The 26509-nt window shown below is 49.5% G+C and overlaps 1 protein-coding gene across 1 annotated transcript in view; it reads left to right on the top strand.

Annotated features, from left to right (window-relative positions):
• The first annotated feature begins 520 nt into the window (after window positions 1-520).
• The window catches only part of ZNF618 (zinc finger protein 618), a 152227-nt gene continuing 126238 nt past the window's right edge, over window positions 521-26509 (top strand). The window contains exon 1 of the mRNA XM_058038491.1: window positions 521-697. Within this exon, the coding sequence (XP_057894474.1) occupies window positions 521-697 (177 nt within the window). The remainder of the gene's footprint in view (window positions 698-26509) is intronic.

The raw sequence follows: 26509 nt of genomic DNA, 5'->3' as shown, positions 1-26509 counted from the left end.
GGCGCCGCAGCGCGGAGCGGCCCCACGGCGCCGAGCGGCCCCGCGCCCGCCGGGCGGCGGCCGGGCCGGGCCGGGCCGGGCTGCGCGGTGCCCGGCGCGGGGGCGGAGGGCAGCGCGGGGCCGGCCGGGCGGGCGGCGGGGCTCCCGCGCCGGGCCAGACTCAGCCCCTTTCTCCCGGCGCCGCCGGCTGCGAGCGCGCTGCGGCTGGAGCTGCCCCCAGAGCGGCTCGTGATGGCGGCGGCGCGGGCTCGGCAGCGGGAGGCGCCCGCCCAGCCCTGCGCGCCGCGCCGCTAGCGGCAGCGCCCGTGCCCGCGGCGGCCGCCCCGGCCCATGCCCCGGGGGGAAGGGGGGCTGCAGCAGCCCGGCGAGCCGCCCACCCGCGCAGCGGGGGCATCGCCCCCACTCGCCGCTCCTGGGAGGGCGGAAAGGAGGCAGCGGCGGCGGCGGCGGCGGCTTTGTGCGCGGCGGGCGGATCGCAGGCCGCGGCGGCGCGGGGCTCGCCTGCTCCCGCCCCAGCCCCATGAACCAGCCGGACGGCTCCGCTCCGGCGGCGGCAGCGCAGGTACGCGGCGGCCGGGCGGCGTGTCCCCGGGGGGAGGCGGAGGGAGCGGGGAGGAAGGGAACGGAAGGGAAGGGAAGGAGGGAGGGCGGCAGCCGCAGCCGCCCCGTCGCGGAGCCCCGGCGGCGCTTTGGCGCAGTGCGCGGGGGCAGCGCCGGCAGCGGCTCCTCGGACCCCGCCGTGCCGGAGCCCGCGGCCGCTCGGACCGGCGGAAAACAAAGCGGAGCTCAGCAGCCATGTCGGGGACGAGCCGCCCCTCGGCCCGGCCCGGCCCCGCAGCCCGGCCCGGCCCGGCCCGGCCCCGCCGCGCTCCGCACCCCGCGCCCCTTCCCGGCCCTTTTTCTTTTTCTTTTCCTTCTTTCTTTTTTTTTTTTCTTTTTTTTTTGTTTTAAATTTTTTTTTCCTCCTTCTCTTAATTTTTCCTCCGGAACGTTTTGGGTTTTTTTTTCCCCCCCATTTTTTTTTCCATTAAAACGACGCCACCTAGAGGAGACTATTTCGTAAATAAAAAAAAAAAAATTAAAATTGAAAAAAAAAAAAAAGGAAATATTCTGCTATTTCTAAATTTTTTTCCCAGAAAGTTGGGGCTGGATCCCCTATGTTGGGGTTCCTCCGGCAGCTTCCGCAGCCCCCCGTAAATTTCGTGTTTGTCCTTTTGGAGCCAAAGCCCAGCTCATGGAAATGAAAATTAAACAGGAATTTGAATGAATTCAGGTTTTTCTCCCTCCACCCCCATTTTCTGGAGAAAAACGGAGCCTGGGAGCAGCAGAGTGCTGGGAAAGGAAAGTGAGTCAAGTTTTTGGTGGGCCCCCCCGGGTGAGCTGCAGGGAGGGATTAGTTTGGGAAAGTGGGAGAATTGCTGTTCCGGAGCAATTAGGAATTGGGCTTCATTGTAATTTTGAACTTGTGCAGCAAGCTCTGCCAAAACTCAGGGTTCATTTTTTTTTTTCCTTTTTGCTGCAGTGCTTATAAAGTTATTTTGTTTGAAATGAGGAGTTTTGCAGGAAAATGAAGAACCCAGAAAATTTGCTGTGGACACACCCAAAATTTTTTTTTTTTTTTTGTGATTTTGGATTTCATGCAAAACTGCTGTTAAACAATGAGGTTCTAAACACAGTCCAAGAAAACACGAGGACAAGCAAAATTAAGAGTCGAATGTCAGTTTTATTTTAGAATTTCTTGGCTTTTTGGATGGTTTCTCCTGGCATAATTAAAACAGTTTCCAGCATTTAATTTCCTACTTCTTTTGTAGAGAAGAAAATTTCCATACTATGGTTTTTAGGGGTTTTTTTCCCCTTCTTTTTTTAAACACACTGTAATAACTCCATGTCCTATGGCTCACATAAATCTAATATTTACACAGGTTTATTATAAGGTCCGCCATGATATTATGAATATGCATAATTAACAATATTGTGAAAATATAATTGCAGATTTTGTGATTTTCATTTTTTTTCAAATTGAAGTGCCTTTAAAGGGCTCAGCCATGATATTTTTCACAATTTCAAAATCCTTTTTCTCCTTGACTGTTAAAGCCTTGCTGGAGTTTGAATTGAAAATTTTTTTTTTTCATTATTATTTTTGGTGGGGTTTTTCTTAATTGTTTTGTTTGTTTGTTTGTTTTAAATGCTGTCCTATCCCTATTATTTTGCTGTTACAGAGTGCCTGCGAGTTCTGGACTGTGCACACACTGGTTTATTATTGTAGGGTTGCCCTTGAATACTGGGGTCTTGGTATTGATCTTTTTAAAAATAAATAACAAAAGAGCACTGAAACATGCATTGTTTCAAGAAAAAAGCAATCTAGGAGAGCTACATGGCCTTTCCACCCAAAAGTGGGGGAGGGAGAGGAAAGGAAAGATTAGGTCAACATTGAGTTTTACCAACCTTGACACAGTATCCTCTCTAAAATGGGGACAAAATAGCAAGATGGCTGGCTCCACAGCTGCAGCAGTTTGGATTTTTTTTTTTTTTTTCTTTTTCAAAAAAAGCATTTTTAAATTTTTAAACTCCAAAGTGAATTTCTGGAGCTGCCAGGCACCCACTAGTAAAGGCTGAAATCTGGGTGCTGCACAAAATAAAATTAAATTTCAAACCAGAATGAATTTTTAATTTTGAATCTCAAAACCCTGAAAAGTTTTTTTTTTTTAATTTTGGTTTTTTGTTTGGTTTTGATTTTCTCTTCCGTGTAATTTGATATTTGATGGAAATCAGAAAGGAATGGCTGGTGAATTCAGGGCTTGGGGGCTGTTTTCACTTTTCTCCCCTTTATTTGTTTCATGTTTTGAGTTTTTCAAAGGGGGGGGGAAATGGAAAAAATTTGCAAAGCAGGATAACTCTTGGGTGGAGGAAGAAATACTCTGAAATGTCAACTCGATATTTTTATTTTTGCATTTATTTGCCCCCAGCCCCCCCGAAGGGGACCCACCCTCTTCCTGAATCCCTTTTTTAGCAAATAATGGAAATGCAATGGAGCGGGAGGCCGGTGCCAGCCCGGCAGTGGAGCACTTAGAGCCGGGTGCCACATCTGGGTAAAAATTACACACAATGCTCCAAATTGGATTAAACAATCCCAGAGAATATTTTATTCATGGTTTCATCCAGGAAGCTGTAGCCTGGTGGCTTTTCCATATTCTTACCCTCCAAGATTTCCCTTCCTTGAGCTGCACCCCAGAACTTTTACTACAATATCATTGTACCCCAACAAACTGTTTAGCTGTAAATTTTTATTTTTTTTTTTTTAATTTTAAGATTTCATACATTTTTTTTCTCATGTGAACCAGACCTTTTGATGCTGCTTTCCCTTAGCCCTGCCACACTCCTGGAGATTGTGGGGAGCATCCCCGTGGGTTTGGGATTTGGGGGGGATGCACCGATGGGTGCTGCGTTTTAATTAAATTAATGAGCAAGCCTCATTTCTGGGCTCACGGTGCCCAGTGTGGCAGTGATGCCTTTTGAGTTTCTGGTGCAGCAGAGCAGGGCAGGCCTGGCTGGAGGATTCCCAGCTGTGCTGGGGGTGCTGTGTGAGCTCTGCGGCGCTGGGGGCGAGCCCGTGTGCTCTGCTCGGGGATGCTCTGGGAGCTGCAACCCTTCCCATCCTCAACTCCCTGGGGAGCTGCAGCTTTCCAGCACCAGCTCCTTCTAATGGGTCTGAATCTCACCTTTCTGCCTCTCCTTCCAGCACAAACCTGCTCCTGCCTGGAAAAGATTTCATAATTTTTCATTGCAGTCTGCCTTCAGGGGGATTTTTTTTCCCCCTTTTTTTTTTTTTTTTTTTTTTTCTTCTGGAAAGTTGATCAATATTTTATCCTTTTCAAAATTGCTGTTGGCAGCCTGGAAGGGGAAGGGGAGGGAGGGAGCTCAGCTGAGTGATACCAACAGATTTCTTGTGACATAACTGAAATGTATTTTTTAAAAAAGAAAAATTTCCAGGACCTCATTTTCAGTGACATATTTTCATCCCAGAATGAAAACAGACATAATATTATTAAAGTAGTAGATAATATTTATACAAATGCCATATAAAACCTTGGGAGGTTATTGCATGACTCCAGGATAATTTAAATATATATCACTGCCATAATGCAACGCTGGGAATAGTTCAGTTCACGGGTGCAGTCACGTGGCACAGTCAAGTTTGCAATTATGCAAGTGCAGGAGTGAAATTAGAGTGGAATTAGTGTTCTAAAAATTAAATTAATTTAATTTTAATTTTATTTTGCAGGGGGGAGGGTTGAAACCTGCTCTAAGAGTCATGCTGATACAGAGTCAGGATTTGTGCCTACTGTGCCAGGGCAGCTCAGGCTGGAGCTCAGGGCAAGGCTCTGCCCCCAGAGGGTGCTGGCACTGCCCAGGCTGCCCAGGCAATGGGCACGGCCCCGAGGCTGCCAGAGCTCCAGGAGCCTTTGGGCAGCGCTGCCAGGGGTGCCCAGGGTGGGGCTGGGCAGGGACAGGGGCTGGGCTGGGGGATCCTGGGGGGTCTCTCCAGCTCAGGATATTCTGTGGGTCAATAATTCTTTGGATGCTGTGCCCATTCAAGGATTTCGACTTTCCCACCATGGCATGGCAGGACTTGGTACGAGGTCCTGGATGCTGCTCCTGGATGTGGTGCCCATGGCACAGCCCCCATGGACAGGTCCTCATGGCACAGCCCCCCATGGCACAGCCCCCATGGCACAGCCCCCCCCCTGGCACAGCCCCATGGACAGGTCCCCCTGGCACAGCCCCCTGGCACAGCCCCATGGCACACCCCCCCATGGCACAGCCCCCATGGACAGGCACTGCCCCCATGGCACAGCCCCCCTGGCACAGCCCCCTGGTACAGCCCCCATGGACAGGTCTCCATGGCACAGCCCCCCCCTGGCACAGCCCCATGGACAGGCACAGCCCCCTGGTACAGCCCCCATGGACAGGTCCCCATGGCACAGCCCCTCCCTGGCACAGCCCCATGGACAGGCACAGCCCCCTGGCACAGCCCCCATGGCACAGCCCCCATGTGCAGGTCCTGCAGGGCCCCGCTGGCTCCGGGTGTGTGGCACTGTTGGGTCCCTGGCACTGCCCATGGAGTCCCTGGTGGGCTCTACTTGAGCATCCTCAGCTTGAGCGTGGCTCAGATTTGAGATTGGCACAGGGGAGTGTGCCAGCCTGCCCGGGGTGCTGTGGGGTGAGGGTGTGCACAAGGGTGGCACATCCCCAGCGTTTGCTGCATCCCCCATTCCCTGGGGGTGCTACTCTGGGCTTGCTCCAGTCCACGCTTGGGTCCCTGCAGGTGCTTGTTTGTGTGCTGGGAGCTGTCAAACAGACACGGGTGCTCCTGCAGGTGTGGGGAGCCACCCCAAAATGTGAGTTTTGTCAGAGGTTTGCCAGGTCAGGCACTGTTTGTACATCATGTACCAAGGGGGGTGAGGGGAAGAGGTGCCTGGGCAGGGGCTGCCAGTGCTGCTGGAGGCCGTGTGTGTTCTTGGTAAGGGATGTGGGGAAATGGCCCCAGGAGATATTTATTTATTGCAATTTCCACGTTTCTGTGCATCCAGCATTGTGCATATTTGGAATTTCACATTTACGGATTCCATTTGGCCATACCGTGTTTTCTGGGGAAGAAGTTTCTAATTTTTAAAGGTCTTTTATGGATTAATTGCTAGTCATCTGCCTCCTTTTTGCTTTTGTTTGGTTCCTTGAATGTCTCTTGATTATTTTGTACTATGTGATGCCAATTTAGTGGTTAACTAGTATGCAAACTACATCTGGACGTGTTGACTTTGCATTAACAATCATTGATTTGTCTGGAGCAAGGGAATAGAAATGAATGCTGCTGTTTACCATGGATAGTATATGAAAAATAACCATTTGCAATGTGCCTTTCATCAGGGGCACAGGGCTCTGGTGCAGCTTGTCACAGTGGCTCTGCCTCATCACGTGAGAGCTGAATTTTGAAACCATGGCACCAGGAAAAGGGATGGGGAAGGCAGGGGCTCCTGCTGTGTGGGGAAGGTGCCCTGTGTAGGAGCAGCTGCTGGTGGCTTTGGTTAGCTCTGGTGACAGTGGGGTAAAGTTGGAACAGAGAGGGAGTGGAAAAACACGAGTCTGTGTAGTACACAATGTGTGATATATAATATACACCACATGTATAGAGCTTGTAGCATGGGAACAGAACCAAGAGGATGCAGAATTTAATAATCAAAAATAATAAGCAGAAGGTTGAGTTGATGGTGGCTTCAGCAGCAGCTGTTTCTCCCCAAACCCATGGTTGCAGCTGTGTGGAGGGCTCTGGGTGGAGCAGGGTTTGGTGCCTGCTGTCCCTGCTGGGTGTAGGGAAGCTGGGATGTGGCTGTGGCTGTTCAGGTGACCCTGGGATGTGGCAGGCCTTGCTGCTCACTTGTGTCTCCTCTGGAGGAGGGGAAAGGCTGGGCAGATGCTCTCTCTGCACAGGAGGTCTCTTCCCAAGATGTGCCAAAGACATCAAAGCTGCCTTGCACTCTCTCCTTGGTGTTCCAGGGTACAGTCACAGTGGTCCCTTGGTTGAGCTTTGATGGTCAGACCTTGAGTCCATTGGATCCTCTCATCCCTGGACCTTTCTGTCCCCTGCTGCTGGTGGGGCAGGATGCTCAGTGTCAGTGTTGGTCATCCCTTGGGCTGGGATCAGCAGTAAATTTCTTTCCACACTGAAATTGCTTTGCTCATGCTGGAACATGCGTGTCAGAGCCCAAATGATGGACACAGGTCATCTCCTGAAATGTGGGGTTTGTACTCCAGCACTGCTGAGAGTGGAAATGCACAGGGAGGTGCTGGCCAAGCTGCTTGGTGGCTGAGCTGCTTGGGTTTCACTTGTTGGATTGTCCCAAAGTGAGCAGTGGCAGAAAAAAGAGATTAAATCAAGCAAATTCTCCCCTGTGCTCATTGAAAGTGCAGAGAAGCTTTGTGTTCTGAGTGGTGCATTTGGGCAAGGAGGCAGCACAGAGGGCACGAGCAGCATGGCAGTGACACAGGTAGATTAGAATCCATCCCCTTAATTAACCCCCCTCTGTACCCATGGAGAAGAGTTCTTGTGCTGTGTGTTTTCCAGATTTTTGGCGCTTGAGTGGCAGTTAGCTCTGGTTCACTGACCGGGCTGCGAGGGCTTGTGCCAGCACGCTGGGAGCTCCTGCTCCAGCTGGGATCCTGCCTGGGGCAGCCTGAGGGGCACAGGGCGTGTTCTGCCTGCCCTGGATGGGCTCAGAGCAGCTGCACCCCTGCCTGTGCCTCCCTGGCTGTGCCCAGGTGACTCTTGGCCCAGGCCAGGGCAGAGTCCCACCCTGGCAGGTGATGGCCCTTACGGAGCTGTGCTGCCTCTGGAGAAGCTGGAGACCATGTGGCTCTTCTGGGGTGAAACTGCAGAGCCCTGACATGGGGCTGTCCCCATGGCAAGGGCCAAGGGTGGCCAAGCTTTGTGCTTTTTGGTGGTGGGAGCAGTGTCACCACACCAGTTCCTCTGCTAGAGCAGCTTTCCTAGGGAGTCCCTCCCTTTATTTCCCTCACCTGTATTTCCAAGGCACTCCAGTGTCCCTCCCTTTATTTCCCTCACCTGTATTTCCAAGGCTCTCCAGTGTCCCTCCCTTGATTTCCCTCACCTGTATTTCCAAAGCACCCCAGTGTCCCTCCCTTGATTTCCCTCACCTGTATTTCCAAGGCACTCCAGTGTCCCTCCCTTGATTTCCCTCACCTGTATTTCCAAGGCTCTCCAGTGTCCCTCCCTTGATCTCCCTCACCTGTATTTCCAAGGCACTCCAGTGTGTGCTTAGAAAGGTTTCTCTGCTGTACTGTACCTGCAAAGATTTAATTATATAGGCAAGGCTTTCCTTGCTTGTGATTCCCAGCACTCCTGCTTGTTTCATGTCTATATTTGGCTGGTGAAATGTGGAAAATAAGGCTGGAAGTGGAGAAGTAGAGACTGGAGAATTTGCCTGCACTGATAAGGGGCTGACAAAGGGAACCATGAATGTCAGAGTGTGGAGCAGAGAGGAGCTGCTGGAGCCTGGAGGAGCTGCCATAGGTATTTGAGGGATCAGAATGCTGTGTTGGTGCATGTGGATGTGCCTTGGACACTCCTGGATGCAAGGAGGCTCTTGGGTGGGTCTGGGATGCTGTGAGGGATGTTGGGTCCATGCTGTGCCTAGGCCAGGAACACAGGAGCTCTGTGGTGTTTCCTGCCCTGGTTTAGAAATCAGGGCTGTTATCACACAAGGTTTGATATCTCAGCAACTGACAGAAGTGAGAGCAGCCAGGTATGTCAGACCTTCCCACTGGCAGTGAGCTGAGCCAGGCTGGGTGGCCAAATGTGCTCACACGCCAGTGCTGGTGTCCCGATGGCACCACTGTGTCTCCAGGCTCTTCAGGATTTAATATTTGTTGTGATTTCATTTTACTAGATACACACAGGCAGCAGTAATCTTATGGAAGTTGATTTTTTGCTCTGTGTGGGTGTAGGTATCCTTTCCTGCCTGAAAATAGCAGCACAAGTCAGTTTGCAGGAGTTGGGTGTGTTTGCGTTGAAGGGCCGTCATTTACTGCTTCCAGTATGTTGAGAACAATTTTAGTGCAAGTATTTAATTGCTTCAGACCTATTTTTAGAAATATTAAACCTCAGTTTTCAGAACTGCATCCAAAGCCAGCAGCTCTGCTGGTGTGGGAGAGCCAGGAGGGGAACCTGGAGGAGAACCTGGAGCGACGTGGGCTGGGAGCAGGGCAGGGTGTGGGTGCTGCACCCTGGAAATCGAGTTGTCTCTGTTTTGGTGAGATTTTTTTTTTTTTTTACTACTATTCTATTTACTTGGTTACACGAGGAGAGGATGAATGAATGAAACCAGTTTCCAGCAGATTTGTACAATTTCTTGATTAAGTCTGCAGGCTGGTGGATGGAGCTGGGAGCATCCAGAGAACAGCATGCAGGCAGCCCCAGTAGGGCTCTGGCTCCAAACCCAAGAATAGCTCCTGCTTTTCTGGGTGTAAATCTGTCACTTGAGGTCTGATGTGCCTTACTCTGTGGGCTGCAAATCCTGAGCTTTCACTGGCATTTGTGAGATATTTGTGATTTTGAGGGTGGGAAGAGAGTTGTAAGAAGGCAGGATAATTATTGGCTGGGAATAAAACACCTTTTTGAATTTGTGCATGCATTTTGGAAACCTCTGTAGGGAGGGAGGGCTGGATTTGGATCAGGCTGGTGGCAGGGGGTTCTGAAAATCCCCTTGGGAGTCACTGGGATTTCTCTTTGCAGTCAGGGGATGCTGTTGAAGATGCTGGGGGGCAATGGCAGTGGCAGTGACACTAGGGAACAGGCTGGGGCCTGGCCTGGGGTTGGACTGGCAGGGCTGGAGTTGGACTTCACCAGGGAAGGAATTAATGAATGACCACCAGGAAGGTGCCCTGGGGTGTGTTTTGACTTGGCTTCAGGGCATCTCTCTGTTTATGGTTAGTACTGCTGGGGTTACTGCACATTAACTCCAAGGGAGGCATACTTTTACTTTCTTACATGCCTTTATTTTAGAGGCCTTTAAATTTGCCTGGTTGGTGATAACAGCAGTTGGAATTGGCATTTCTGCTCCATGGGGTTTGTTAGGACGTGCCAGAGACTCAGCCTGGCAGGGGAACCACTGTGCCTGGAGCTGGGGAGGGCACTGGGTGAGAAATAAAAAATGTAAATGTAAAAGAGAGATTAAAAAATGTAAATGTACCCAGAGAGCCACAGTGCATCCCCAGGGGCCTGGGAGCCCTGCTGTGTGCTGCTCCTGGGGCTGCTGGCAGATGCCAGGGGATGTGGGAGTCCCCTGGAACATTTATTGGAGAACAGCACCCCAGAGGGTGCTGGCACTGCCCAGGCTGCCCAGGGAATGGGCACGGCCCCGAGGCTGCCAGAGCTCCAGGAGCCTTTGGGCAGCGCTGCCAGGGGTGCCCAGGCTGGGGCTGCTGGGGGATCCTGGTGGATTTCTTCCATCTGTGGATATTCTGTGATCCACATGGAGGGAACAGCAGTGACCTTCATAAATGAGAAAAAACCTCAAAATTCAGTGAGGTCCCTTTTCTTGAAATCTTGCGCATATTTAAATTTTTGGTGTTTTTTTCCCTTGTTTGTTTGGTTTTTTGTTGTTGTTTTTTCTTTTTTTTTTTCCCCCCCCATGTAATCTGATTTGGTTTAGTTGCCAGCAAGTAGATTTGCTTAGAGTGCTGCTGCGTTTGCTTTTGGTTCCTGATAAGGTGGAGGAGATAAGTCCCACGTTGTGGCTGTTTGTTTGTGTGAGTGGGAAATGTTTGTGCTTCCCTCCTTTGACAGGGAGCTCCTGGCCGTCCTCCTGCAGCATAAACACTGCTTGTGATTGGAGTTCATTATGTGAGATTTAAAATGTATAAAATGAAATGTTCCTGTCTGCTTTAAGCAGACATATGTCTACGGTTTGCAAATTAACCTAATTAAATATATATGTAGAAATTTATGATATTCAGCTCTTAGCACAAGGTATGCAATTAGCATCCTTGCCAGCAAGGAATTTTCCATTTCTGTCTTGACTTTTCCTCATAGGAGATGTGGTTTGGGGTTTTTGAAAAAATTTTTTTTTATTTTTAATCTTCAATCTCTAATTTTTGTTCTGCTTTGGAATTCACTTAGGGACGAGTCCTGTGGGGATTTAGGCTTGTGGTTGAATTTCCCTACAAGCAGCTCTGACTGAAGTCAGTGAAACATTCCCTAATTCCTGGGCTCCAGCCTGTCCCTTTGCCTCTGCAGGACAGGAGGAGTTTGTTTTGTTAGGAGAATATCATGAGCAAAACAGCATTCTGGAGGAAAAAATTGCATTTGAATATTTACATTTTTCAAGGCTCTTCCTTCCTTCCACCCAAAAATAGAAAAAAAAAAAATCTGTCTTTGCTTGATTTATGGAATTTTCAAGTGTTTGGCCAATGTTGTTTCCAAAACACCCCATCCCTCTACCTGAGCTGTCTCTATGGCAGGAGAGCCTCACACAAGGAGTACAAATCCATTATTACAACCTCTCATTAAGCAATACTCTGGCACCAGCAATACTACTTTTAGTTCCTTTTCTGCCAAAGTGTTGGGTTAGTTTTTTGTTTTTAATATTTAAAGTTTGATCACGTTAGGATAGTTTCCTATATAAATAATAATTTGGACTATTTTGCATATCAATAGTTGACTCCATTTTCTTCACAAAAAGCCTTTTTTTCCCCATAAACATCCCCACTGTTCCAGCCCAGAAGGTACTCTTTATTAGCCAAACCAACCAAGTCATGACGTTCCCAGCTCAGCTATTTTAATGATCCCACAAACCCAAAAGAGCAGTAGGAAATTTTTCAGAAGCAGAAACTTTTTTTTTCTTTTCTTTTTGGGACACCAGAAGTTTTCAACTTTTTGTCCAATTATTTTTGTTACATTTTTCCAAGCTTCAGGCTGTAAACTCAAAGAATTTGGAACCGTTCTTTCTTCCTGGAGATTATTTAGGGGTGTCAGAGGTGGCCCAGTGCTGGGTGGAAGAGCTGAGGGCTCAGCAAGCATGCTGCCTTCATTCCTAATTTCTGTGCAAGATCTGTTGATAATTCTGTGAAAGATCTGTTGGTAATTCTGCATGGGCAAGGTGAGATGTTGGATCATAACCATTTTCCCCCCTTGGACACCTCCACAAGTCTCTCCTCCTGTATTTTCCTTTGACTTTGCTGCTCTGCTGTGTTTCCCATCTCTGTTTCAGGGCACAGGGAGTTTTGCTCTCAGCTCTGTCCCTTTGCAGGAGCTCTCTGCTCTCCCAGCTTGAGCTCCTTGGTGTCTCCTGCCCTCCCTGGGTGTTTCTGTGCCCTCTCCATCACGGGGATGCCTTTTCAAAGGCCGTCAGCAACTCTCATTCCCAATTCTCCATCACCAGGTGTTGTGGGGTGACCAACCCCATAAATCAGAAGAAGAAAAGGCTGATGCAGGATGGTTTTGGGGTTTCCTTGTGAGCCTACAGCCTTGCCAGCTGTCCCATACTCAGGTCTTTTGTAACTCCAGCTATGGGACACATGATTTACTGTCAGAGCTGTATTTTCCACTGCTTCAGGTGAGTTTCTTGGTCACCTCAGTGCTGTGCCCACTTTGGAGGCTCCTCAGAGCTTGTCCCAGGATGTGCTGCAGCCCCTTGGGATGTGGATTTTCCATAGCCTGGCATTACCCACCACCAAGGCAATCATTTGGATAATTGCAGCATCTGCAATTTATTTAGGCAAATAGGGGACTGAAAAATATTTGCTTTCGCTTGCTTGTGGGATTTATTTTTAGGGCTTAGCTTTGTGCTTTGGGAAGCAAAGCTGAGCCATCCTGGTGTCCCTTTTCCCTGAGGTGCTCTTTGGGGCTGTTCTGGCCACCTTGTCCATGGCACAGGAGAGTTTGCCTGGCTGGATCACCCTTCTTGCCCTTGTCTGCTCCCTGGTTTTGTTTTGCAGTCTCTGTGCAGGTGGATCACCGGGGCTGTGGGTGAGGCTGTATGCACGGGCACATTTCTGTCCCCAGGCCCAAAATGAGTTGCTGGTTCCATCAGAGGGTCCCAGCTGCTGCAGAGGTGCCCCTGTGGTGCCCCTGAGCCTCCTGCCTTGCCTTGGTGGGTGCTGGTGGCTCATTTGGGCACCTTGGTGTGCTCCAGGAGCTGCTTTCCCTGCTCTGCTCCCTCCCAAGGTTCCATCAGAGGCTCTCAGCTGCTGCAGAGGTGCCCATGAGCCCCTGCCTTGCCTTGATGGGTGCTGGTGGCTCATTTGGGCACCTTGGTGGGTGCTGGTGGCTCATTTGGGCACCTCTGTGTGCTCCAGGGCTGCTTTCCCTGATCTGTTCCCTCCCCAACCTCACCCGGCACTCGGAGCAGATGGCTGTGGGACCCCACTGTGATAATGAACTGTTCCTGCCCTTTATTTTCCCTCTCTTAATCAGTGGTTAATCAATGAGGTGACTTCTTACTTCATCCTGTGCATGTGAAAGTGCTGTGAGTGCACTTGCCACGAGAGCCTTTGCAGAGCAAACTTTTTTGGAAGTCTGGGTGCACCACGCCCTGTTCTACCTGCAGCTGCCTCTGATGGCTGCAGGAACCAGAGTGACTCCTGGTGTTCCTTTCTAATCCATGGGAACACTTTGAATTATTCTGTTTTGGGTTTTTTTTTTTTTTCCTTGTTTTTTTTTTTTTTTTTTTTTTTTAGTTACTGTTTATAGTAATTTTTCTGCCACGAATATGAAGTTCTGCAGTTCCTTGGAGCCTTTTGAAACAGTGGGGTCACATTCAGTGCTGGCTGGGTCATAGGTGGACAGCCGTGATTTTGGGGGTGCTGGGTGATTTTCATAGCTTAATGCCTTTCAGACTTTTGGCTAGATGCTGTTGGGCCCTGGAGATTTTTAAGTTTTTGCTGTTAATTTTGCTAGGCAGGTCTGGAGCTTTTCCTGCAGTTTGAGGCAGATGCTCCCCTCATTCCTCATGAAGGAAGAGTCTGGGAATCCTATCACAAATGAGCTCTGGTGCAAAGAAGTTGAATTTTTATCCTGTGGTTTTATCTTTCTTCAGTACTTGATTTATATCAGAATCTGGCAGATTTCTGCTGCTTGTGTGTTTGATTATTAGTTTCTTTTTTTTCTTCAGTGACCTGTTTCTCAAAATCTTTTTCTGGATTGACTTTTTTATGGCTTAAAGTGTAGCTTCCTTGAGTTTATATTCTCCTAATTTGGATTTCTTTCTGAGGGCGACTTTTTATTTCTAATGGCCTTTTCCCCTCTGCTGTTAAAGTATGATTTTTGTTTAACAAACCCCCTTTGGAAGGTGATAATCATCTCCAAGTTTTCCACCTCACCTGCAAGGCCTTTTAGCTGCTCCATTGACACTCTTAACAAATTTTCCTGTTTATAGAATCACAGAATGGTTCCTCCTGTGAGGAAAAGCTGAGAGAATTGGAATTGTTCAGAGAAGGCTTTGGGGTGACCTCACTGTGGGAGCCTGCAAGAAACATGGAGAGAGATTCTTCACAAGGGATGGAGGGACAGGACACAGGGAATGGCTCCCACTGCCAGAGGGCAGGGATGGATGGGATATTGGGAATTGGGAATTGTTCCCTGTGAGGGTGGGCAGGCCCTGGCACAGGGTGCCCAGAGCAGCTGTGGCTGCCCCTGGATCCCTGGCAGTGCCCAAGGCCAGGCTGGGCAGGGCTGGGAGCACCTGGGACAGTGGGAGGTGTCCCTGCCATGGCAGGGGTGGCACTGGGTGGGATTTAAGGTCCTTCCCAACTCAATCTAGCCTGGGATTCCCTGATGTGCCATGTCTGGGGACAGAAGTGCTGTGTGTGGGACCTTGAGCACCATTTTGCATCAAACTGCCTTTCACATTTGCAAGTCTCTATAGAATTGTCTGAATTCTCCTCTGACTGAAATTGTGTTTCCTGCCTTGGCAGAGAGCTGCAGCCTCTCTGGTGTTCCTTGGCATTTTGAGCATCCCTCTGTGCTCTGCTTTTCTGGGATGGGCTCCCAGTCCTTCAGGGTTCTCTGCTACCTTCTGTCATAATAATCTTGTTTCATTTCTTGGGCTGCACTTTGCTTCTCTGTCAACACAGCTCCATCATTCCCATGTAATTTGGATCTGGATTGCAATGCCTTGAGTCTTTGTCTCCTACCTGAAATTTTATGAAGCTCTTCAGGGATACAGAACATTTATGACCTCATCAATAGAAAATGCTTCACTTACACTGGATGTTCCTGTAACTTTGATTTTCTCAGGCTTTAGTTTAAATAGGTTTTATATGCTGGCATCTGTTTTCACTTTGGTTTTGATGGTGTCTGGCTTACTCAGAGGGGCTCCCTTTGGCTCAGGCCCTCCTCAGCTCCCACCCTGCAGCCTGGTTACAGGTGGGATTTTACAGGAAGATCCTGAGTTTCATTTTTTGGGTCTCTGCTGTCCTCTGTGCCATTTGCAGGCATTTTTACCAAAGTGAGGTCACTGCCCCATTGTCTGGGCTTAAAATTGGTCTCCATGTAGGGTCCAGCTGGTGTGGGGCAGGACCTGAGCCCCCTCCCCTGCTTCCCCTCCCTTCCTTGCAGCCTGAGCTCCTGTGAGCAGGGTAGAAATAAAACAGAATAAAAGGGAAAAAAAGGAATATTAAGAGGAAGAGATGACAGTTATCCTTGAGTTAGAAGTTATCAAGTGCAGAAAATGGATAAAGGAAGTTAAAAACACAAGGGGAAAAAAATCTGTGACTGTCAGTGCAAGGAACAGTAAGAAAGTATTTGTATTAGGAACAAAAGAAATTCTAATAATGGTTTGTGTAGACTTATCACGGCTGAGGAGAGGTAAAATGCATAATAAAGCAGAAAAACTAGACATGTTTAATAAATATTGCTGTTCCCTATTTGTAAGGAGGAGGAATGATCCACTCTCAGCCCATGTGCACAGGGGCTGAGCAGGGCAGGGCTTTCCCCCTGCTCCTTGGGGTGATGTTCCCTGGGCACTCCTGCTGGCTCTGCCCTTGGGCTCCTGTAGGGTCTGGATATTGAGATATTGGGCTCCTGTAGGGTTTGGGTACAGTGAGAATATTGGGCTTCTGTAGGCTTTGGCTATTGAGATATTGGGCTCCTGTAGGGTCTGGATATTGAGATATTGGGCTCCTGTAGGATTTGGATACAGTGAGAATATTGGGCTCCTGTAGGATTTGGCTATTGAGATATTGGGCTCCTGTAGGGTCTGGATATTGAGATATTGGGCTCCTGTAGGATTTGGATACAGTGAGAATATTGGGCTCCTGTAGGATTTGGATAGGGAGATATTGGGTTCCTGTAGGGTTTGGATATAGTGAGAATATTGGGCTTCTGTAGGCTTTGGATATTGAGATATTGGGCTCCTATTTGGATATTGAGATATTGGGCTCCTGTAGGGTTTGGATATTGAGATATTGGGCTCCTGTAGGATTTGGATATTGAGATATTGGGCTCCTGTAGGATTTGGATATTGAGGTATTGGGCTCCTGTAGGATTTGGATATAGAGATATTGGGCTCCTGTAGGGTTTGGATATTGAGATATTGGGCTCCTGTTTGGATATTGAGATATTGGGCTCCTGTAGGGTTTGGATATTGAGATATTGGGCTCCTGTAGGATTTGGATACAGTGAGATATTGGGCTCCTGTAGGGTTTGGATATTGAGATATTGGGCTCCTGTTTGGATATTGAGATACTGTGCTCCTGGTAGGATTTGGATACAGTGAGAATATTGGGCATATTGGGCTCCTGTAGGATTTGGATACAGTGAGGATATTGGGCTCCTGGAGGGTTTGGATATTGAGATATTGGGCTCCTGTTTGGATATTAAGATATTGGGCTCCTATAGCATTTGGATATTGAGATATTTGGCTCCTGTAAGGTTTGGATACAGTGAGGATATTGGGCTGTAGGATTTGGATATTGAGATATTGGGCTCCTATAGGGTCTGGATATTGAGATATTGGGCTCCTGTAGGATTTGGATACAGTGAGAATATTGGGCTCCTGTAGGATTTGGATAGGGAGATATTGGGTTCCTGTAGGGTTTATATATAGTGAGAATATTGGGCTTCTGTAGGCTTTGGATATTGAGATATTGGGCTCCTGTTTGGATACTGAGATACTGGGCTCCTGGTAGGATTTGGATACAGTGAGAATATTGGGCACATTGGGCTCCTGTAGGGTTTGGATACAGTGAGAATATTGGGCTCCTGGAGGGTTTGGATATTAAGATATTGGGCTCCTATAGCATTTGGATATTGAGATATTTGGCTCCTGTAAGGTTTGGATACAGTGAGAATATTGGGCTCCTGTAGGATTTGGATATTGAGATATTGGGCTCCTGTAGGATTTGGATACAGTGAGATATTGGGCTCCTGTAGGATTTGGATACAGTGAGATATTGGGCTCCTGTAGGATTTGGATATTGAGATATTGGGCTCCTGTAAGGTTTGGATATTGAGATATTGGGCTCCTGCAGGGTCTGGATATTGAGATATTGGGCTCCTGTAGGCTTTGGATGCAGTGAGGATATTGCAGAAGGTTTGGTGGTGCTGCTGTTGTGCTGCCTTGGCCTGGTCACGGTGGGGAGGGAGCACAGGGGAGGAGCTGGTGGCAATGTCAGCCTGGGTTTGTTCTCCAGCAGAAGAAATGGAGGGAGTGTGTCCTGAGCTGGCCAAAGGGCTGGTTTTGTGTCATTCCCCAAAATGAGAACTGGTGAGAAGCAGGCTGCAAACAAGGTCAGGCATGGCCACAGGCATTGATAGTGGTGGTGAGGAAGAGAGGGAGAGAGGAAGGAGGGACTGCAGCTGCCCACAGGGATTTGGGTGATGGACTCATCTCCATCAAGTGAATTTTGATTTGGATCTTGGGATTAGGCACCTGGAGGGATGGGGCTGCATCTGCTTTGGGTGTGGGGAGGGCAGAGAGGAGCAGAGGTGCCAAACCAGGCTGTGGGCTGGGAAAGGGACAATTGCTGCAGGGTGAGCAGTGGCACTGAGTGTGGGAGTGGGGGATGCCAACCATGGTGTGCAGAGTGAGGGAGCTGTGTGTGAACAGCTCCTGTGCTTTAATACAGCATCTCCATTTTCAGCTCCCTCATTTCCTTCAGAGATGTTGAAAAGTTGGAGAAGACACAGAACATGTGAGTGGAGTGAAGCAGTTTGAGGAGTCAAATACTCCTTAGTGTTTGTTGTTAAACATTTGGGGACGTGCACTGTATTTTGGGAAACTCTCTGCCAAAAAAAAACTCACTTGTTGATTTTTATCTTCATGGAGCCAGTTCTCCATGGGTTTAAAAAGCAGAAAATTAAAAAAGCAGGTAGCAGAGCCCTTGGTTTTAGCAAAGTGCATAGCAAGAAACAATACCTGGAAGCAGGATCCAAACACTGAGATGACAAAATGAAGACGCAAAAAACGTTTCTAAAAGTAGGAGGTGGAAGTTTTGAGCAGCAGGGCAGATTGGCTGTCAGAACAAGCTGCCAAGGGGAGCTGTGGGTGCAGCATGCTGGGTGCTGGTGCTTGTTCTCTGTCTGTGGAATAGGGCTCAGAGCAGAGAGCCAGGGCAGAGCTGTGCTGTGGTGTACAGAATGGCCATTCTGTGCCTCACAAAAGATGCCAGTTTCTGCCTCTGCCTTGGTGTCCTGTTTCCCAGTGTCTGAAAGCAGATGGTTGGGGAAGGATTGTAAGGAACAGAGGAAATATTGAGTCAGCTTCCCTTTAATTTACTCTCTAGGTTCCACCAAATGGACTCTAAATTATTCTCACTTCCAAACCCTACAGGATGCTTCAAACCCTCCAGACCATCACCCACACACTGGTGCAGGCCCTTGCATGAAGTAAAGTATTTCCAGGTGGCTTTTTTCTCCCTAGAAGAGATATAACTTAAGAAATTCGTATGTAATCTCCTGTAACACTGAGCACAAAAGGATATTTGTTTACTTTTTGAGGCAGGAAATGATAATGAATAAGGTAGTTAGGGAACACATGGGGCTCAGTCATTAAACAATCTGCTTTATATTCCTAATGCAAAAGCAATGGGCTGAGAGCAGAGAGAAGAGTGCTTAGAGCAATATAGAAGAATACAGATTTTTATGGAAGCACTTGTGGTCTAGAGGAGACTCCATTCCCTCTCCCAAGAGGAAACCTGTTGTTGAAAAGAGAACCTATTGTAGAAAAGCTCTTGTAGACAAAATGGGAGATATTTACAAACTGCTGCAGAGATCAGAGAGGAAATTTCCCCTGGTTGACTCTGAAATCAGGCAAAAAAAGCAGCAACTGAGCTGAGGTGGCTGAGTGAAGATGTAAACAGTATTAGGAGCAGTAAGCAGTAGGCTTTTAAAAAGTATAAACAGTCTGGTAAGGAGGAGGATAGGAAGATCTATTAAAATAAGCAGAAGGCAGTTAAAAGGATAATTAGGAAGGCAAAAAGAAGTAGAGAAGATCTAATTGCTAAGAATATTTTGACTTCAAAGAGTTCTTTAGATATATTCAGAGCAGACAGAAGCTAGCAGAGGAAACTTGTCCATTGAAGAGATGCCAGGGATTGGAGCAGGAGATGTGAGAAGAGTGTTTGTGAATGAGCTGTGGGGTGCCCCTGGCTGGGGCTGTGCCCACAGGGGGTGCCTGGCACACCTGTGTCAGACCCAGCTTGTGTCCTGTGCTGAGAGCCCTGAGGAGCACAGGGAGCTGCAGAACCCTTGGGCACCTTCACCTTGTGGGGATGCTGTTTTTAAACAAAGTCTTGAGGTCTTTGGCTGCACAGCTAAAAACCTGTGAATGTGGGGGTGACCCTGTGCCACAGCCAGGCCTGAAGATTTCTCTGAGGACCTTCATGACTATCAGGTTGGAGAAGACCTCTCAGTTGAAGATACCTTTTCCAGAAGAAGATCATTGACCAGTCACTGATTTCAGCCAGAGCAGAGCGCTGAGTGCCATGCCCAGTCATTTCTTGAATATCTCCAGGGATGGGGACTCTACCACTTGCCTGGGCTGCCTGTCCCTATGCTTGACCACCCTTTCCCTGAGGACATTCGTCCTGATGTCCATGCTGAGCCCCCCCTGGCCCAGCCTGAGGCCGTTCCGTCTGCTCCTGTCCCTGTTCCCTGGAGCACAGCCCGACCCCCCTGGCTGTGCCCTCCTGTCAGGAGCTGTGCAGAGCCACAAGGGCCCCCTGAGCCTCCTTTGCTCCAGGCTGAGCCCCTGCCCAGCTCCCTCAGCCTCTCCTGGGGCTCCATCCCCTTCCCCAGCTCCGTTCCCTGCCCTGGACACACACCAGCCCCTCAAAGTCCTTCTTGATGTGAGGAACCCAGAACAGGACACAGGACTCGTGCTGTGGCCTCACGAGTGCAGAACACAGAGGGACAAATCCCTCTCTATGTTCAGCAGGCACTAAATCAGAAGGAAAGATAATGCCACAACTGAAACACATTCTGGCTGGAAGTCCATGAGTCTTGTGCGTAAAAACCTGGGGACAATTTATGCAGTTTCTTGCTAAGCTCACCCGATTTAGATTTTCCTGCTTTGATCAGAGTTGCTTTTCTCAGCAAGCTGCCCTTGTGGAGAGCTGGAGTGTTAGGGACTCCTTTGTATATGTAATTAAAAGCAGTCTTGTATCTTGATATCCCACTGTGGTTAATGTTTCCTTTAGAAAAATGGGTTGATTTTAACAGGCTGGGAAAACTGGGGATTCTTCTGGTGGCTGATGCAGGGGCAGATGGGCTCCTCTCCACCTGCTTACCCTGGTTTAGAGGGGAGGATCGGCAATGCCAGGAGATCTTGTTTGGTTCTGGATTTTGTGTTTGTAAGGTTGGATTCTGTGTGTTCCCACACCAGATCAGCTGTCACAGCCTGGAGCAGGGAGGCTTTCCCAGCAGTGGGCACTTCCTCCTGGTTCCACCAACGCCTCATCGCTGTCTGCTCACAGACATTTCTGGAGCTTGGATCCCTCCCTGCTCTTCACCCAGCCACCACCACAGTGAGGATTTCAACAAGTTTGGGAGGGAATGAGCAGTGACCCGGGGGCTGCAGTGTGGCTGTGCAGGCTGCTCCCGGGGAGCTGTGGTTGCACGGGCAGTGCCGCGCCAAGGGCCGGTTCTGTGTCAGCGAGCGCCGCGTGCCTGGTGTCACATCCTCACTGCAGGCTGGAATTCGCCTGCTGGGAATGCCACCAGAGCCATTGTTCCTGGATTAGGACTTGTCCCTTGAAGCATCACACCAGTTGCACAGAGTGTTTCAGACCCACAGCCCTGCCTGTGTGCTCAGCTGGGGGCTGCCAACTCCATCAGCTTGAATGAGGTGCCCAGCTGTGCCCAGCGTTGGTGCCACTCTCTGCACAGCCCCACAGACTGTGTCCTTATCTTAGGGAGGGCCTCCTGGTTGTTGTTGTTGCACAGCCCTTCCTTTCTTTGCAGGCACTGAGGTAGCAAGACCCTTCCTTGGCATAAATGAGATCAAAGGGTGGGAGAGCAGCAGCCCCTGGATTCACGCCTTGGGGCTCAGGTGGAAGCAGCAGACCTGGTTAGCTTGGTTCCATGATGGCAGCAGGATGGTCTTTGAGCTGTTATGTTTCTGATGGAGTGGAGAAATGTCTTAATTATTGAATAGTTAAGTTTTCTCTTTTTCAAATGGGATTTGAGAGGTTTCATACTAAATGTTATTAGCCCACATAAGGAGTTACAGTCGTAGGAGTGAAAAAGCTCCTTGTATAGAGAAGGAGCTTGGGAGTGATATTGGGCAAGTTCCAACAGGTCCAGGTGGATGTTTTTCCATGTGCCCATGCTGTTTGAACAGTAAACCTCTTTATTTTCACCTGCATTAAGTGCTAATGAGAGCAGGGTGTCTGTGGGGCTGAATGGGAAATAGATAAAGCAAGACGAGCACAGCCCGTCTGTGTTGTGCTCTGCTTTCCTCTTCCCTCAAATCTGATATTCTCCTACTTTGTATCTCATCCAACCAAATTATGATCAGAGGAAAATGGTAATTTGATTCAAGGGGAGAAAAGTTTAATTAAAGTCCAAAACCAATGTGTGGGAGATATTTGTGCAGAAGTTGCATAGATCTTGAGAAGCTTTTGTCCATCAGCAAATTTAATTGGCAGCAAAAGAAGTTTCATCTTGTACTGGAAAAGAAAAAGAGGTTTATGGAGTCCTGGAGCCACCATCCCAGAGAAAGAGGAGATAGAATCAGGAAATGCTGGTGGAGGGAAGGGTTTGCTGCTGAGATGTTACTGCACTGAGCTGTGCTGGTGCTGGAGCTGCTCTCAAATCCCAGCTTCTCTGTCCCCCCATGCTGTGGTTGGGTGGCATCAGCTCAAATGTCAGTGAAGGGGGAAGGAAAGGGGTGGCTGAATGGTGTCTCTTAATGACCCTTTGGGAGCATGGCAGGTGGGAATGGGATGCAGGACACTGTTGGGACTCACTGCGCTGAGGAGCCCTTGCTCTGGGACGACGTGTCCCTGGAGCTCAGGTCCTGGCAGAGAGGTAGTTGTGTGGACCTGCTGCCTGTAGGAGCAGTGGTGGATGAGACCAAGTTATTCCCTAACGTACCCTCCATGAATTGTTGTGTCACTCCTCTGGTTTGTTGGAGAGAGATTTTCCAACAGTCCTGTCCTTCAGATTTAGTTTGTGGTGTTGCTGGTTTTGATTTGTCTCAGTTGCAGGATTTGTAGTGAAACGTTATTTTCAAAAATAAATTCTGTCCTTTGAACTTTAAAAAATTAATCCTTTTTCTTCACTTCCTTGAAAGGATCATTTGGAGTCTTTAAAGGCTGAGTAATGCAATTTTCAGTAAAATTCTCCCTCCAGTGAGCCTTCACTGGATGACCTGGTTGCATCAACTCTGATGAAGCAAGCGCAGGAGCCACACCTGCACTCAGGTGCGCTGCTGGACATGCTGTGAGCGGGGTGTAAATGCAGCCAGCGCCATGCTGGGCCTGGCAGGGAGCACTGACCACCACCAGCAGCTGCTGCATCCCCCAAGATCCTCCTGCCATGCTCCTGGCTCACTCTTGTGTCTCTTGGCACCCAGGGCAGCGCCGTGGCTTTGGCCGGCGCTGCAGCCTCGCTCCCTGCTTGGCCGCGCTGCAGATGTGGTGTCAGACTGCAGCCCCAGCCCAGAGACTCCTTGGCTTGTTGTACCTCTGTGGCTGCTGCTGCCTGCACGTTCAGAGGCATCCAGGATTTCCTTTAAAAATAGCTCTGTGCTTTTTATGAGGAGGATTTTCCGAGCGCAGGCTGGAGGCAGAGCGGCACGTTACAGTGTCGGGTTTGCCGGCGGCGTTACTAAATAACTGGAGGTGTGAACTCCCTCAGCCCTCGTTTGTTGGATGTTAACGACACTGAGAGTCATCCTGGGGAAGGGAGGAGTGGGTGGCAAGCAGAGCCTAAGAGATGGGAAAGGGAGCCTGGCCAAGAACACGCTGTTGCCAAAAGACCAAAGTGCTGGTCCTCTGCCTTCTGTCTGTGGTCATCTGCTGCCGATCTCACGGGCTCGTGTTAGCTGGAGCCTTCTGGGGGTTGATTTATGTCCCTAACCTTGGAAAAGAACATGAAAAAAGTAAAAAAAAGCAGGGCTTTGTGCCAGGTTGGTGAGTAACTTGGCTTGTGGAGGGGAGCAGTGAGTGGGGAGCAGGGAACAGAAAGAGGAGCTGGATGGCTGTGAGGAGGAAGGCAGCACACGGTGCCATCAGACCACTGCAGCCACTCAGGGGCTCACCTCTCTGGTGGTGTAAGGGGATGGGGACTGTGGCACTAAAACCAGAGCACTGGAGTTCAGCAATGGTGTGGGTGTGAAGGGAGAAGTTCCCTTCAGCAGCTCTCCCTGCAGTGTGGTCAGCAGCTCACAGGGACGTGGCTGAACTGCAGTGGGTTTGCTGTGACCTGGGTGGGGATGTCGCTGCAGCATCAGCTCCGTTCAGGGCTCAGCTCTGCTCCCCTCATGCTTTAAGGCATGGTGTGATTCCAGCTCAGCACCAAATCTGGAGCTGTCATCCCTCTGTGCTCACTCTGGGGTCTGACTGGGCTTTCTTGCATGCCTTGATAGCAGTGGCTCTGGCTTGTGTGGCATCAGCTCTTCAGCACTGCTGGCTGAGGTCAGCCCTGGTGGAGCTGGGCACTCTGAGTCAATGTCTAGCCTGGTTATGAGTAGTTGAAGAATAAACCATTCCCAGGGTTGGCAGAGCCATGGACAGGAGCAGGAGCTGGGTTTGAGCCCTGGAGCAGAGCCATGTCCCCCTGCCATGCCCTGTCTCCACTGGGCTGGGACCAGACCCCACACCAGCTCCCACCGTGGCTCTGAGCCCTGGAACAAAAACACCCCTGAGCAGTGCTCTCACCCTTCCAGCTGCTGCCAGGCCTCCCCTGCATTTTTATCTCAATAATTGTATTTAATGCCTGAAGACTTAGGGAGCTTCTGCCTTGCAGCTGGAGCCATGCAGTGGCCATGGGAGCCCTTCCTTTCCAAGAAGCAGGTGGACCTTCCTCTTAAGATGAAGCCAAGTGGAGAATTCTGTTTTAGGACACGCTATATAAAAATACTTGTGTCCCATCTTAGTGCTTCCCCCTGCAGTGTGTGCAGGGCTCTTGTGCCAGTCTCAGCTCCAGGGCAGTCCTAGAATGTTCCTGAGAAGACACCTGGAAGCCCTCAGGCTCCCTCCCTTAGCCCTTTCCAGCCTTCTGCCCTCTCCAGGGGCCTTGCAGCCCTGCTGCACCCCTTGGATGTTGGCTTTGAGTGATTGTTTGCTCACAGGTGTGGTTCCTGAGCAGCTCCCTGAGTGCCTGGCCAGCGTGGCTCACACAGAGCTCTGGGGTCCAGCAGGGCTCCTGTTGGGCAGCCTGACCCCACAGGCAGGAGGTCCTGCAGTGCCAGCAGGAATCCAGAGCTGTGGCATGAGGGGGCACTGATGTCCTGTGGTCTGACCTGTCCTGTCCCAGGGGGCTGGAACAAGGGATGCACTTGTTCCACAGGACATCAGTGGGGGATGCTCCCCCTCTCGTGCTCCATTTCTTCCAAAATTTGCAGAGGTTTCCCAAGGTGCAGCTCACCATGGGGTACAAAGGGTTGGTGACAGGAAATTGGTCAGCGCACCACCTCAGGAAAAAGGGTAAAATCCCAGAATTAGGCAAATGTGCAGCTTCCCTGTGATTGTTTTTCTTTATGTGAAACTCCTTGATCATCAGAGTGGCAATGGAGGGCAGCACCTAATTCCACCAGGGACCACAGTCATTTGTGAGCAAACTGTGCTCTGTTTGCCGTGGGGATGGCTGTGAATGAACCAGATGGGTTTTCTGTTACAGTGAGAATTTATGGCAGTGTGTTCTCAGCCTGGCAGAGTCTGCTCTGCCTTTCCTTCTCCCTGGTCCATGGAACAGGGACTGCTGGTCCTGAGCACTGGATGTGGAGGTAAAGGACCTTTGGTCTCCTTGAATTCTGAAATAAAGCACACTCAACTTTCATATCTTAGGGGTTTTTCCTCATAAAATGATGGTGCCTGGAGTTACATGTGGCTGCTCCATTGCTATTATGTCTGATGGTTTATCGACACAATTTGGGCAATTTAAATTTCCATGAGGAGTTTACCCTGTTACTGGGATTCTTTGGAGCTCAACTGAAAAATAAGTAAGTTGATATTAGTGGCTTAAAGTGCTACTGTGTAAAGATTGCATTTTTGAAAGTTAAATAATTTTTTTAAAAGTTAAATAATAAAAAAGTTAAATAAACAATATGAATATTTAAGAAAACACATTTGGTACCTCTGTACCCCATTTCCCAAGTTACTTTAAGCTTCTGCCTGAAATGCCACTGCCATGTGCTTCCCTGCCTCTGCCCCAGTCCTGGCACAAATCTTGGCACCACATCTGGTGCTGCTGGAATGAAGGAGTAGTGAAATGAAACTTGTGGATTTCCATTCCTTCCTCACTACTCCCAGAGTAGTTTTGGGACAGGATGGCCAAGCCTGCAGGCTGTGGTCGGGATGGGTTCATGGCACAGTTGTGATTTCTGTTTATTTTGCCTTTTTAAACAATTCCTTCCCTTCCCTTTCTTCTCCTGCTGGTAACTTGCACTGAGCTGATGTTTTCCCTGCATGTAAAGGGCAGCTGAGATCAGGTTCAACCCCTTCCTTACACAGAGCATGGATCTATTGGATCTTTTTTATAATTCTACTCTGATTTGAGTGGTTTCCTTGATTTTAGTGGTTTCTACCCCTTCTCCCCCTCGGTGCTGCACATCTCCCCATGCAGAGCTGTGAGAGGCTCCTTGGGAGGGGTTGCACCCCCAGCCCCTCCTCAGAGCATGGGATATCCTCACTCATTTCAGCTTTGCTTTCTCTGGGAGGTTTTCTTCAGTCCCATTTGCTCTTGGCAGGTTTTTACTGCTCAGTTTATCCAAGTCCCCCTGAAGCTCGGCTGTGTTGCAGAGATCTGTGGTGATGTTTTCGTGGTTGATGTGTGTGGGTGTGAGGGGGCAGAGCAGGGATGAGCCAGGGGAGCACCAGTCCCAAAGAGCCCCGGACCATCACTGCCCAGGGAGCTCTGGAGCCTGCTTTAGTTCTGCCAAGGAGAGGTTTGGCTCCCAGCCCCTGGAGATGGCCAAGAGTGTGTGGGAAGGAAGCGTTTCACACCTTTTAATGCAGTAATTGAAATGCCTTTGGGGGGCTGAGGTGTCCATGCACAGTGTCAGGGCACAGCTCGGTGCCCACTGGGTGCCCCACGCCCCTGCCAGCTGGGAGAGCACCAGCTCTGAGCCTGTCCAGGGTGCTGCTGGAGCTCCTGCTGCTCCTGCAGCCCTGGCTGGGTCAGGGAACATCAGCTGAGGAGTTGGAACCCATCCCATCACTGAGCTCTTGGTTCTGGGCTGGCCATGACCAGGTCAGGCAGCACGTGTGGCTGCACATGCTGGCAGGTACTTCAGCAGCTAAAGCAGTTTTTGGGGACATTATTGTGACTGTG

This window comes from Melospiza georgiana, chromosome 20, assembly GCF_028018845.1.
Source record: "Melospiza georgiana isolate bMelGeo1 chromosome 20, bMelGeo1.pri, whole genome shotgun sequence".
Classification (NCBI taxonomy): domain Eukaryota; kingdom Metazoa; phylum Chordata; class Aves; order Passeriformes; family Passerellidae; genus Melospiza; species Melospiza georgiana.
Note: the sequence above shows the minus strand (reverse complement) of the source record. Positions and strands in the feature narration are given on the sequence as shown.